Source organism: Aptenodytes forsteri, unplaced genomic scaffold (genome assembly GCF_000699145.1).
Source record: "Aptenodytes forsteri isolate BGI_AS27 unplaced genomic scaffold, ASM69914v1 Scaffold54, whole genome shotgun sequence".
Classification (NCBI taxonomy): Eukaryota; Metazoa; Chordata; class Aves; order Sphenisciformes; family Spheniscidae; genus Aptenodytes; species Aptenodytes forsteri.
In genome coordinates this window covers 13,781,686-13,795,754 of record NW_008796044.1, presented here as the reverse complement: position 1 = coordinate 13,795,754, position 14,069 = coordinate 13,781,686, and the positions used below count along the sequence as shown (strand labels likewise).

At 41.9% G+C, this 14,069-nt stretch overlaps 1 protein-coding gene across 1 annotated transcript in view; it reads right to left on the bottom strand.

Annotated features, from left to right (window-relative positions):
• ADAMTS2 (ADAM metallopeptidase with thrombospondin type 1 motif 2) overlaps positions 1–14,069 on the bottom strand; it is a 190,465-nt gene that overhangs the window by 21,576 nt on the left and 154,820 nt on the right. The window contains exons 6-10 of the mRNA XM_009286064.1: positions 13,356–13,512; positions 12,373–12,478; positions 10,564–10,707; positions 8,489–8,621; positions 6,905–7,018 (exon numbers count right to left, since the gene is read on the bottom strand). Coding sequence (XP_009284339.1) covers positions 6,905–7,018; positions 8,489–8,621; positions 10,564–10,707; positions 12,373–12,478; positions 13,356–13,512 — 654 coding nt within the window. The remainder of the gene's footprint in view (positions 1–6,904; positions 7,019–8,488; positions 8,622–10,563; positions 10,708–12,372; positions 12,479–13,355; positions 13,513–14,069) is intronic.

Below are 14,069 nucleotides of genomic sequence, written 5' to 3'. Positions count from 1 at the left end.
AAATTAGATGTCAAAATGATTAGATGATTGAATTATATCATATGAGAAGCTGTGGTACAACAGATTTCATTTTAGGCACAAATTCTGGATTATTTTTTTTCAGCTCTCCAGGAGAAAGTAGTGAGACTCTCTGTCAGCCCGTGCCCATGATCACAAACTCACTCTGATTCAAGCCTACCAAGTTTGTTAAGCTGCTCTCAGTATTTCATGCCTTCATCACGTGTCTGCAGCGGTGATTTCAACAGAACTAATACAGATTCATTTAAGGGAAATGGTAGAGTCCCAAATCACGGAGGCTAAATGTAAAATTCCGCCTCTGCCATTGCATGCAGCCACTTCAGGCAGCAATGGCGAGAGCTCCCGCGCAGCACCGTCCTTCCCAGCAGCTCCTAACTCAGCATACATATTCCTGCAATGAATGTCGTCAGCGAAGTGGCATGAAATTAAAGCCAGCTCACATTTTAGACATTACTGCTATTAAATAAAGAACTCTTGCAGTCTCCCTGGAGATCTCATACTAAACCCAACCAAAATACGAGGAACCATTCATTCAGGGAGCAGCCCTGGACAGTCCCACTCTGTGCCATTAATCATGCCCCACTAGGCTTTCTCTTTTCTTTTACCTGATTTTTAATACAGTCATTCTATAGAGGTTGAAATTTGCTACATTCCCCAAACCTGTAAGGTATTTAAGCATTTCTTTAAAAGCCTTCATAGCTTCAGTACTGATACTCTCTACTGTCTCCTCTTGTTAAAGAAACCCGACGATGCCTTTCCACCAATTTCTTCACTCCCTAATCAAAGAATTTTTGCTTAGCTGAAGTCAGGATGAATTCTTCTCAAGGATCACAGATTCTGGCCCTTTCTAGTACTATTTCTGCTTTCATAAAAGTCTACTGATGAAGTGCGGGTGCTGGAAAATATTTCCAGCCCAACAAATGACTTTGCATTAGACTGTCGCAGTTTGTCTGCATTAGCGGTTACTGTCGGGATAAGAGCACTGGCTCAGGCGCACAGATGGCTATAACAACAAGTGCAATCAGTCACTTACTTTCCTTAACATTCAAGTCAACAACAACATTTTACACAGCTTAACAAGCCCTGGAATGCAGGAATTTGGCAGGCAGCACAAGCCGAGCATATGGCTAAATGCATGCTGCCAGCAAAAACAAAATCAGAAGATATATAACAGGAGAGCGTTGTTAAGCATAGAGCGATTAGTGATCTGGAAGACAAATTTTAAACTGATGGCTAATCATTAATAATGCTGATTTTAAAGAGAGAATCATTAATAAAATGGTGACAAGACACAGCTTACCGATTTGCTAATCTGCTCACTGACTAGCTCTTTATTCATATTATTTATTTTGGTGCTGATTTGGTTGGACAAGGAGTAGAAAAGAGAGTAGAAATTAGGTTTCAACTATTTGGTCTCTCTCATGACTTCAAATATTCAAAGTCAAAACCTATGAAATAGATGAGTTACCACAAAGCCAATTATACCAATCCTGCTCCGGAGCTGTAATGGGCAGATTTTTCTTAGCTGTTTGACAGAACAAGAGATAATTCAGCAAAGCACGAAAGAAATGCAAAATGCTAATATGTCCTTTGCTTTCTTCAGTTTTGAAGCTCAGCACTGTACCCTTCAGGGACTCTTTACTTAGGGCTTTAGAGAGGTTTGTTTGAACGAACAGTTTGAGTCGTCGGGCCCTGTGTAGCAATGGGACCATTCAGAGATGCAGGGGAAGCTGGCAATGCACCAGCTTGTCAATACAAATTTCAGCTGGGCTTGGAAGCAGATGAGATGAGACAGCTCCTGATCTGTGCTTGCTTGCACATCCTTTTATCAGGGTTCTTCATTCCTCAGGTGTAAGTTCCACAGCAATCACTGAATCCGTTTCAAGAGCCACGTAGCGTATGTTCATTATGTGATGATCCAGGATCCAGCGCTTGGACTCCGTGGAAGAGAGGGAGAGACATGTGATGTTGTGTTTTCCAATCTCTTTTCCCTGTTTTAGCCAGGAACAGGGGGATATGGGTTTGCAACAACCACTAATAAACACCTATTTGACACTGTGACTGGTCCCTGAACTGGAATGCAAACATGGAAAAGTGTTATTGACTTTGCTGCGTAAAGGGAAGAGCAGCACTGATTCTTACTGGAGAAGGTGGTCATACACCGATTGTTGGGAAGCTGAGGCAGAGCTATTAGGAGACAAGCATTTGTGTACAATGAGTCATCCCCAGCTCTGCCTTTTTGTTTGTGGATTAAAAGAAAGGAGCCTACATAGAACAAAACGATTCACAACTGAGTCTTACTCTTGAGACCGATGCAAGAAAACACATGTGGAGGTAAAACCAGAGATGGAGCAATCTCCAGTGAAATAAAGGAAGCTAGAGCCAACCCTTCCTATCGCTACTATATTAACTACATAATGAGGTGGAAAAGAGCCAGTTTCAACCACTATTCCCTTCATAAACAGGGGGTTTCATTTAAAGAGTGAAGCATATTAAAGCAGTATTTTTTTTTAAATGAGCAAAAGAAAACCCTGGGTAAATGCAAATTATTTTCTTAGTGGAAGACAAGATGACTTCTTGCAGTCTCGCCTATTTTTCTGGCAAACAGGACAGTCCAAAACAAGTGCAATTTCCAGGAGAGGAAGCTTAAATCTCCTGCAGTAAAACATTCCACTGCTGTTTTCAGCAGTTCTTTGAAACAACTGCTGCGGACGCCAAAAAAAGAGCCAGTGTGTTCCTGTGGGCTTAATGCATCGCAAGTTAATTTTTCAAGAAAAGACTTGCAGATCTTCCGTTTTGCCATCTCTGCCTATTTTGTATCAGGCAGCAACTGGCAACTCTCCTATCTCCTCGCTTGACACCCCAGTTATCTATCAGGTAACCCCTCACACTGCATCATGGCTGGTGGCCCTCAGCTCTCCCCGCTCTCCTGAGATCGTATCAGGAGAGGGTTACTTATTTATTTGTATTTCCCATCACACGCAGGCTGGCCTGCTCTGCTCCATCTGTTTGAGAATAATTAGTTGCAAGGCATAAATTGAAAGCTCTAACACTAAAGTGTACCGTGAGCCAGTAAAAGTTTCTTCAGTGGAGAATCAAGCATTCTCACTGTTTCTGTGGTGACTTACACAGCATACACTTACCCATCTGTCTCCTGCCTCCGAGAGAAGCTGAGGTCAGCTTTCTCAGTGGGAAATTATCTGGATTGCTTTGAGTACACAATAGTGTTTTCAGAAACCTCTTTTCTCGGTCCATTTCTCTTCTCAATAATATCTGTTTGTTTCAATATTTAATCATTCCCTTCCTTTCCTGACAGACTAAAAAATCATTCCAAGTTTGACTCAGATCGTCTTATTAGCACGGTGCAAGTGAAGAGAATACCTGCTAGGTTTGTGCTGGATCCTTGGCACATAAGCCAAACCCAAGAGCAACGTCAGCTCGGCTGGCAGGGGTAGGTACCAGGCTTTTACCTCTCTCCCAAGAAAAGAAACAAAGGAGGCTCAGGTGGTGCAAACCTTTGTGTTAGTCACTGCAGCAAGCAGATGGACTCAAGCATGCGATCTCCTTGCATGAATGTCTTCGGGCTGTATTTCTATCCTGTGGAGAGCAGTTAGCTACTTCAGCCGATACGAATGTCTCCCCAGAAGAGTAATAGTTTAAAAAAAAAAATGGAACAACAAAACCTGATGATATATTTCTGAAGGTTGCCTGGCTTCAGAAGCCTGAGGCTAACGGTGGAGCTGACAGAATTGTATACAAGCAAATAAATTATCAGCTGAAAGCATATGTTTTCTTTTAATCCACAGAATGCTATGCAGAGTTAAGCTTTGCACAGTTATGCCTCATCTGCATGGTTTACTACAGCAATTTATGGAGTGTCTTTGACTTCACATTAAGACTGACCCTCCATGTGCTTAACTTTACACACCGGAGTTATTTCATGGAAATTAATGTGACCAATGGTCACATTCTGACACAGAAGTAATTGCAAGTTGCTGCATTATTGAAACGTCACAAAATTGAAAGAATCTTCCGTCTTGCTATTGAAAACTCAATCTAGTTTAAAAAAATCAGGCCGGGAGCAATATAAAATATTCTATTTCCTTTAGGATTCTATCAAAATAGTAGATTTCTTCTCTGGCTGGGAAGCTCCAAGAGAATATTCTATTTTTCTGTCCCTATACCCAGCAAATTGTTAGTTTGCTGCCAATTAACACAATGGTTGTTCAAATGTCTCCATTTGCACAAGGAGACCTATTAGTTTTTGAAATGGCAGAACCCCACTCTTCTGACAACTTATTTCAAATAACCACATGCACAGCAGAGCTTACATACATTTACATATATTTACTTAAATATACATCTATATGTATGCATGCATGCATGCATACACACATATATAGACAGCATTAGAAAGTCTAATCGTCCTTCCATTTCTAAGGGTCAGTGCCTAGGTCCAAGACACAGCCTGGGCGTGCAGAGACACGGCCCTTATCAGCATGCTTGCTGAGAATGTGCTACAGATCTCGCGTCTCCCATAGGTGTTCCTGCCCCTTGATCGTCAGTTAGGAAGGAGGCAGCTGGACTGGATTCTCCTCAATAGCATCTGCTAAGTTTGGGAAAGTGAAGAGACCCATTATCACTTATCTGAACAGCAGGCTTAGGTGAGAACATCTATGCACCATACGCCGTGTTAGTCTCCTGAACATCGCTTTCATTTCTGGCATTCGGTCCCCTCAGCTGCTGCAAAGCCAGGATGTTTCTTTGACGCATCAGCAGTGTTGTGATTGGTTTGAGCTTAAAATAGGCCCTGGGAATTAGTGGTATGAAATCACAAAAACTGCAGCTCTCTAAAGTGGGAAACAAATGGATCTTTTTGAATCAACATCTTTAATTGCTTATGTTTCTGTTCTTTTCTTTTCTGGTGTTATTCCAAAGAAAATAGTGGATCAAGTTTGAAGTTATTTTCCTCTTCCTCATGTGCTGATGAAGTATCATGGGAGATGTATCTTAAAGGAGGCTGCCACACAGCAGCTGAGTCCCAGCTTTGGGCAATGTGTGCATTTAACAGTCCTCATCCTTCCAGGTAAGAGTCTCTGGTATTGTGCAAATTGAAGAAGAGAGTGAACAGGGAAAGGCCAAATCAAAGGCAGGGGTGAAAAGGAAAGGAACAGATGGAAAAGGACTGATCTGATGTGCCTGTATTAAAAACACCAACAACTAATAAATACACCGGTCAAATGCTGAGCTCAGATATACAAAGTCAGTTGTATAACCTTCATAAGTCATGCTATTTTTAAAAAAATGTTTAGCTCAGACTGCTGAGCCTTATCTAACAAAATGGTTTTCATTTTATATCATTTTCTCAGGTTCTCCTGGAAGGTTGCAATAAGTTTATTTATCAAAAAACTGGGACAGCTCCTCTGGGAATAAAACAGTCATAGTCCTATCATCTACTGAAACTTCAGAATGTGCACATACTCTCTTGCATCTCCACTGAACTAAAAAGCCTGGCTGTCTGCACAGTTTGCTGAAGCCTTGGATCCCAAGTTCCAGTCCAGAGAAAATTTTTACAGCTGAGTTGCATAATATCCTGACAAACTGTTTATAATGGAAGCACTGACAGATCCTTAACTGTATGGTTACAAGTTCTTTTTTGCTTCTCATTTCTGTTCAAATACTAATATGAATGAATGGCTTGGGGAAGAGGGTGATGCAATAAAATGGAATATAACTGTATTTTTCAGGGGGTTTCATGAATATTTTTAAGGCAAAAATCAAGATATAGAAAAGTGAATCCAAAGAAACTGTCTAAGATTTTGGATTGTAATTTAAATACTTTTTTTTTTTTAAACAAGAAACAAAACTGTTATAACAGGAATAATCTAAAGAAGAGAAAACCAGAAGGGAGTGGTTTATACAGAGCATGACTTGCTAGGGAATTAACTTAGCATTACGTTATGTTTTCATAAAAAAGACATTTCAAACCATAACAGCAGCTGCTAATACGGTTCGTTTATCGCATAAATGATGTCATCCATTGGGTTTTACAAAACATCTTTCCAAGTAGTGACATCTTCCTCTCCCCCTCAGTCACTGCATCCAAAGCCCAGGGAAGCCACACTTTTTCAGCAGACTTCAAAGGACTTGGAGTTCAGATCTACGAGCACAGCGTGACCTCCACAGAAGGATAACTGAGACCTGGAGCAGGTCCAGCATGGTGGGCTGAGGGGTCGGAGCTGTCTGAGCCCTTGCCACCTCGCACCTTCCCTTCACAGTTCCTCATGCCTCCCTTGACTCTCATCAAGCCAGCAAACCCACCTCTGCAAATCTGCCCTTCTCTCTTCATAGTCCTTCTCTGCAGTCATGTTGGCTCTCTAGCTGGCACTTGACTCCCACATCCATCCTTTCCCTTGGGGCAGCCACAGCAGCCTTAGCTCATCTCCAGGACCTCACTGCTCTCTGCACCCCCTGCCCTGGGGAGGCCAGTCGGCATCACCACGTCACCACTGATACAAACACAACCCCCCCGATCTCACACAAGTCGTGGGCGAGTGGAAATTTCCCCATTTTTGGCTCTGCCGCAAAGACTTGCCAAGAAGCACAGGGTAATCCACAGATACTTCCATGACTTGTGTGAGGATGGGATTTGATGGTCACAGAGCTGCCATGCAGGACACACCAGCCCCGGCCCCTGCCTCCTCCCCTCACGCTGCTCAACAGCCTTACTTGCACTCATGAGTTTGCCCCACATCTTAGTGGACTTTAAGTCCTCAAGATAGGTTCTTCTCGTCTTCCCCCCGATTTTAAGGGGGACATCCCCAACTGCACACAAACACACATGAACGCACCTGAGCATGCGGGTACATGCAGCACCCACTCTCACCTTTCCTGGTGCACACATGGTCCCGTCCAGCGGAGGCCCTTTCTTTGTTTTGCAGAAGTAGGGGTTCTCGGGGTGGCTACACCACAGCTGCTTACAGGGATCAAACGTACGGAACTGAAACACAAGGAAAATCAGAGCGGACGATGCTTTGAGAGAGCTCCCACTGGAAACTGCAATAGAAGCTGCAGCACCGTGGGGTTTTTCCTTTCCTAGCTGTAAAATGCCAGCTGTTATCACTGATTCCCGAGGAACACCGTAATGTCTGTGGATTGAGCATACCTGAGCTTTCATGAAGTGAGATCCCACCGGCATTTGACAGAATAAGGTTGGGCAAAAATAGTTTTACACTAGTGACCAAAGGCAGACTGGGCAAGGGGGAAAACCAGTTCCCCCAGACGGTAAGACACACACTGCCTTTTCTTACAGTTTCTCCAAATGATGCTGCTTCATTTGGCAAACAAAACAAAAAATACTTGAGTACTCATGGGAGAGAGAAACCAGCTGCGCAGACTATAGCTCAGCTGTTGCAATCACCTTCTTAGGAGGATGCGAATTTGAGCTCAGGACCCTGATCCAATCGGCATTTTACCTACAATGCAAGAGCTTGTCTAGGAGAGGATGAGAACTACCCACCACACAACGTACTAAAACATGATGTCTGGACATGCTTTTGGCTATTCTGAACAGAAGAATAGAAAGCCTCCGTCTCCCAGGCTCTGGAGAGTGGCTGTAAGAAAAGACACTCTTTGGCTGGGACATTCTTCCAAGGCATCATCAGTGGGAATTGTCTCAAGACACAATACTACAGCTGATGCTTTAAAGGTTCTCATCCATTATCTAGGGACGCCACTCGGCACACATATTCCTGCAGATGGGAATCAAAGCAGAAATGTTATGTGCTAGCAGCTGCCACACCAGCTGAAAACATCTCTTTCCATTTAATATTTTGCCCTGCTTGAGGAGCTGGAGGTGGGAGGCACAGCCCTGCTGTAGAAAACTCTGCTTTCTGAGGTCAATCCACTGAGAACTGCACTAATCTTGCCTTGCTTTAAATTTAGAGTTTGTCCCTTGTTTTCCTGGTACAAGAGAGCCAGCCATGTCATCAAGAGTCCTTGCAAGTTGCTCTACTCGCTGTCACACTTATTTTCTCATGCTAGGCATCAAAATGCATCACCGTTTCCGTAAAATTGGATCATAAAAGCGTACCGCCACATGTTAGCACTAGAAGATGTGCCACCAAATCCATCTCCTTCACATCTGGGTGGGATTTTTGTAGCAAAATAACTAGCTGCCAGCAATAGGAGGCTCAATAAAGCAGCAAGCTTGTTTCCTTGAAGTCTACAGCTATTTATGAAACTACAGAATAATTATTTCTGTAACCCCAGTTTAAAAAAAAAAAAAAAAAGACAGAGATACTTACAATAACATATTTGTCAACTTTCAGTTGTTATTCCTTGCTCACAGCTAAGTGGGCACAACATCTTTCCTCATGGGCTTCAATACACTGGCCCTATTAAGGGCATTTCAGAGACACTTACAACACTCCTGGATGAGAAATAGCAGAAGCCAAACTTAAGTACTCACAGCTGTGCACATCATGTAGCCCAAACCAAAATCAAAACGGCACTGCTCATTCATGGAGTAGTGAATTCCTGGCAGCTGTGGAAGGGAAGGCCAGTCATGTTCGAAGGGATCATCACGCAGACAATCATAGGAACTGCAACAGGCAAAAATTACAGTAACAGATGGGGCTGTGAGACTTGCACAGTGTTTGTGGTTTCAGTGCCTTTTTGATCCAAACAAAACAGAGCCTACAATTTCTCAGACGCTGGTTGTGAGGAGCAGCTAATATTGCAATTACACTCACATTAACTTTATCATGTTGTATCCACCTTTAATGGATTCTCTATATTTTTTTCTGAAGCCCTTCCATTGTAATTTCCATTTAGCTTGCAGGTAAATTCCTATCAGTCTCCAGGCTCCCGATGTGAAAGGAATCAAAGGAAGAACCCACATGAGACCGAGAAGAAAAGAAAGTTTAATTAATTTTCCATTTGTGGAATTTCTTGCTGCCTGCAATTGTCTTTCAAGTGAAGTTTTAGAAGCAGAAGCGAGGGTAACCATACGAGATTACCACTAAGCTTGCAGTTTTCCTGTGCCCTTGCTGAGGAGCAGCAACTCATTTACAAGCATGTGTACTTTCCTTCCTGCATTAAATGCTCAGGTTTGTTCCCTCCCTCTTTCTCCCGATAGCTCTCAGCTCCATCCATAATTTGTACAAAGTTTCCTTTCTGTGTGATGAATATGGGAGTTTCTCCTCTTGTCGTAAATCGTGAGGACAGCCTGTTACGTACTAGAATCATGTTTGACTAAGTCACGTGGAGAACAGAGGACTGATGCTAGTATCACTGAATGGTTAACATGGTATAATCATTGGTTAATTTACAAGACCGACGTGATCAACAGTATCTCCGAAAAGTCTCCAAGTTATTTAACAGACATGAGGACACCATACACGAGTCTATTCTGGCAATCATTCAGGTTGCCTTGAAGATACCAATAGTTGAAAGCGGAATTTTGAGTTTAGATTTACTTCAAAGCAAACCATTGTTCTGCTTTGTTATAGGATATTTAAAAATAGCTGTATTTAAAAGAATGTAAAGCAGCCCTCTAGGCCAGATGATTTTTATTGAATGGTTAAAGCTCTAAAGGATCTTGCTAACTGAAACAATCACACTTCTCTCACAACATTTTTATTCCTTATTGCCATACCTAAGATATCTAAGATAATAAAAATATTGATAAAAAGACTAACTCATGTTTACTTCATGTATTTTGCTGCATTTTTTTTCCTACTTATTTTCAGGTTTTGCTGGGTATCCTTGTAGTTTCCCCATATTTTTCCACTCAATTTGCATGTAACAACAAGGTAAAGATCTTTTCTATGAGGAGCAAAACCATGGTCATAAACATCAGTTTGTCAGGGAACTCCAGCGCAGGGTCAGGTTCAAAGGGAAGGCAGGGGACATGGATGAAGTTGTTACAAGGACTGGAGAATAAAACGGCTTTTGCATTTAGGGTACTTAAAGGAAAAGTGACAACTAAAGAATTAATTCTAGAACCACGCCTTCTCTTTAGATATCTATTAAAGTCAAAAAAAGCCCTGAGCACTTAAAGGGCAGAATTTCCCCTGTAGGCAGCACTGTCTTATCATTGACAGGTATCACAAGCAACAAATGGCCCTTGAAGCCAGATTTGGTATCTGCAGGATAGACACCACGCTGCTGGGTAGCATAGGCACTCCTCCAGCTAGAGGTTACATTAGGGAGGGAGGAAAGTTAGCAATGAGTTAGTAATAGTGTCTTCTCATAACCCCTGAGAAGACAGCATATATACTATCAATATTCAGAAAATGAACAGACGTAAATGAAATGAGAACAATTTAAAATGGACTGAAATCAAACTAATTGAGAACTTGCATTATTATTTGCAACTGATGGGAAAGCATCTCATTCCCAATAGGATGGGGGGGATTCTTTGTTTGTTTTATTCAACCCCATTTGCGTAACTAACAAAAGGAGAAAGCACAAATGCTAGATGCAGAATTGTTCTTACGTGCTTCCTAATCAAAGGAGAGAGGCTGCTTAACAGCTACTCACTGGAGGTATCGATTCAGCTCTTGCTGGCTGCAACGAGACCAGTGGAAACGATGAAACGCGGCTTGCACAAGGGGGGCCATGATGCTTCCCAGGCGGACTTCATCCCCACATCTGTTCCCTTGGCCATCGTGCTCCATGCCTAAACTGCCCCACACAGGAGAGAGCCAGCACAGTTACATCGCAGGTGAACTCTTGAGTGCCCAAGTGCTTTCACATCCCAAATGACACCAGTGGTTGATTGCAACAAGGTTCTCAAGTCCCATGACCCTTGTCCACATGAGCAAAGTCATGAGAAATAAGACAGGGTGAGACTGAAGCTAAAGAGATAGTCTGTAGTAGCTCTCACATAGAAGCACTGACACTTGAGAGTACTTTCATGTGATTAGCTTAATCCACTTTCAAAACAGACTAAAAATGCCTTCCTTGGACTTCTGTGCACATCCACATTTGTGAATAACTACGGCTAAATTAATCCATTTCTGGATTAAGCATCTAGTCCACCCTCCAAGAGTATTAACAGAAGTTTATTCATACTCCAATCTGGAACTATTCAGGAGTTTATCTAACTTTTTAAAAATCACACCTTAGCTTAATTTGAAGTAATCTGCAATTGTAGACAAGTCCTTTGCATGGAAAAAAAAAAAGATGCCACACTGAAAGCTAGTTTAGACTAGCTGCTGCTATTGCCCAGTAGCAATTCCACATCGTTTAAATGTGAAACAGCCTGGAAAGTGTTGGGTGCTTTCTAGAAAATTACCCCAAGTTACAGATATTTTAAGATTTCTTTTTGGCTTTATTATGAATATATTTTCTCCTTCCCTTTGTTAGGATCTTATATTGCATTTTTTTCTATGAGCACTATTTGACTAACATGGGCGATATCTATCCATAACTTCAACCAAATTAACAGATTGGGGCTGAATGTGATTTCAGGGATTACACACATTCTTCAGTGATATCTCTTTTAAAGCTCACTGTGTATTCTTTCCAATCTTAATTCAAAAATTCTGGAATCAAATACCATCTGGGTATCAATTCTATGTCCCTGTCTAATTAAGATATGTTTACAGTGAGATTCAATAAACTTTGGCAATTTTTTGTTTAAAGCCCTTAACAATTCTGATACAACAAAGAGAAAAGGGCCTGCAGGCTTTCTTACGGAAAACAGAATAGATGGAAACTGTTCAGAAAAAGCCTTCTGGGAACTGTTGTTCTACCAAAGAGAAAATGGGAAATCAGCAGGTGTTCTCTGCAAACAGGGAAACTAAAATGCTCTGGGAGAAACCAAAGCTCTGACAACTGCTGCCCAGTCATTGGTTCTAATCACATCAATAAGTAAAATGATTGCATTTTTTATATGAAATATATAGAACGGTTGTAACCTCAGTACTTGGCACCTTGTTTCTATACAGTATTGTATCCTTTACCAGCAGTAACATATACAGATGATGTGCTTATTTAATATGGATTGTTTTCAAGAATCATGTATTCCACTGACTCAATGAATTCATATTTCATCATTATGAGTACTTTACATTTCCACCAGGAGACTATAACGCATCATTCAATCTACTCTCACAGCAGCCCTGGAAGGTATTTTGGTATTAGTTCCTTTTTCCATTTGAAAATACCAAAATGTAAAGCTAATTTAAGACTATAAGGAAAGCCTTGACAGAGCTGAGATCTGAAGCCAGGGCTAACCCTGAATATTGTTTCTTAACATAAACTGCATCTTTCCAATGTCATGGATATTTGTCAGTACCAAAGACATTATAAGGTAGGACATGGGATGTCCACAGTTTTACTCACACATGTCCAGTTTCATGAGCCACCACAAATGCAGATGAAAAACCATCTTCATGGTTGAGAGTGCAGCTTCGAACAGGATGACACATTCCAGTGACTGGAGCGTAGCCTGTAAGAAATACCCCGTGTTCCAGAAAATGAACAAGTATGAAAAGGCAATGTGGTGAGAAGCTCTAGGACAAACATCTATCTTCTGTTGTGACACAAATATTGAAGTGGTCCTCTCAAGAGAACTCTGTCCCCGAACATTTAATAATGTGCGCCCCCATCTACGAAATAGATGAAAGCAGCCTGTTGAACAAATCAAAACTCTATTCCTGGTTCACCAAGAAAACTGTTGTTATTTCTGGGACCATCCTGCAATTGCCTTCTCCAAGTACATGAGGCAACAGGGGAAAAGGACACCACACGCTGCTGTGTTACAGCTCACGAGGAGCTCGGTGCAGTTCCAGCCCCCAGGGAACGCGTGAGCAAAGCCCCAGCCCTGTGCTGACAGCAGATCTGGCCAACCCAAAAGGAACAGGAAAGCTCTGAGATTTATCCCCTCCAGTGAACAAACCTGATCTCACAGGAGGCAGAGCCTTGAAAAAAGGAAAAAGTGGACAGCGCTTGGCCCTGCTGTTCCACACCTCTGTAACAATATTTCTTGGCAATCCTGCTGGAACATGCCAACAGCTTTGGAGACCTTTTAAACATAAAATCTGTTCTTTAATCTTTGGGCATTTTCAGGACTGTTTACACAGGGATCCCATTTGCTTGGCTTCAGCAAGAGCAAAGAAATGATCCAATAAATAATCCCACCAGTAAGAAAGGATAAAATAATAAGTGAAAGTTACAACTGCAGAGCTCTTGGGGAAAGAAAACGTTGACCAAAACTAAGCAAAAGATACACGATTAATTTGCATAACTAGCCTTGCTAAGTGATAAACACAAATGCTACTCAGAAGTCTTCACATTTACAAAACAAAACATGATGAACATCTTACCTTGCATGCCAGATGGACCAAAATCCTGCCTTGTGAGAAAGATAGCATGGTCGTGATATTCTGCATGCCCAGTGTCAGGTTTCTGTTGCAAGTAGGCCCAGCGACACACATTTTCCAGACTTTGCGAAGGGTTCCCAATCTCTATCAGACTCATAGACTGCATATGTGTAGGAAAAAGAGACACCAATAGTTATTTATTAAAAGCGTCGCAATTTTTTTTCCAACTTGTTCAGGCACTTGAACAAACATTCCATGTCCATTAAATGTCTGTTCTTAATAAAGAGACAATTACATTTCAGAAACAAATTTTACTGGATCAAGAAAGTAAGAAAATAGCTAAAGTTCACAGTTAGATTACATGCAATTTCCATGACACATTCATGAGGTCTAACACATAACAAAAGAAAAAAAAAAGGGGGGGGGGTATTTAATAACAAAACTTGTATTTTATTGTGCACTGTGTATCATTATTTCTATGCCACCCTGGCACCAGCTTGCACCATCACTTCCAGTCTGGATACAGAGTTTCCAGCAGAGCCCGTGCCCCTCTTGGAACTGCAGCGGCTGTTGGCCAGCGCAGGCTAACCCAGCGTGGGGAAAGGTAATGCCTAATGGCCAAGGGAAGCAAATGGCAACAACAGCAGACGGCCAGCACCCAGCCCTGGTTCACTTTTGCCATGAAACCGAGCTGTCGGGGCTGTTTTGTCAGACCTT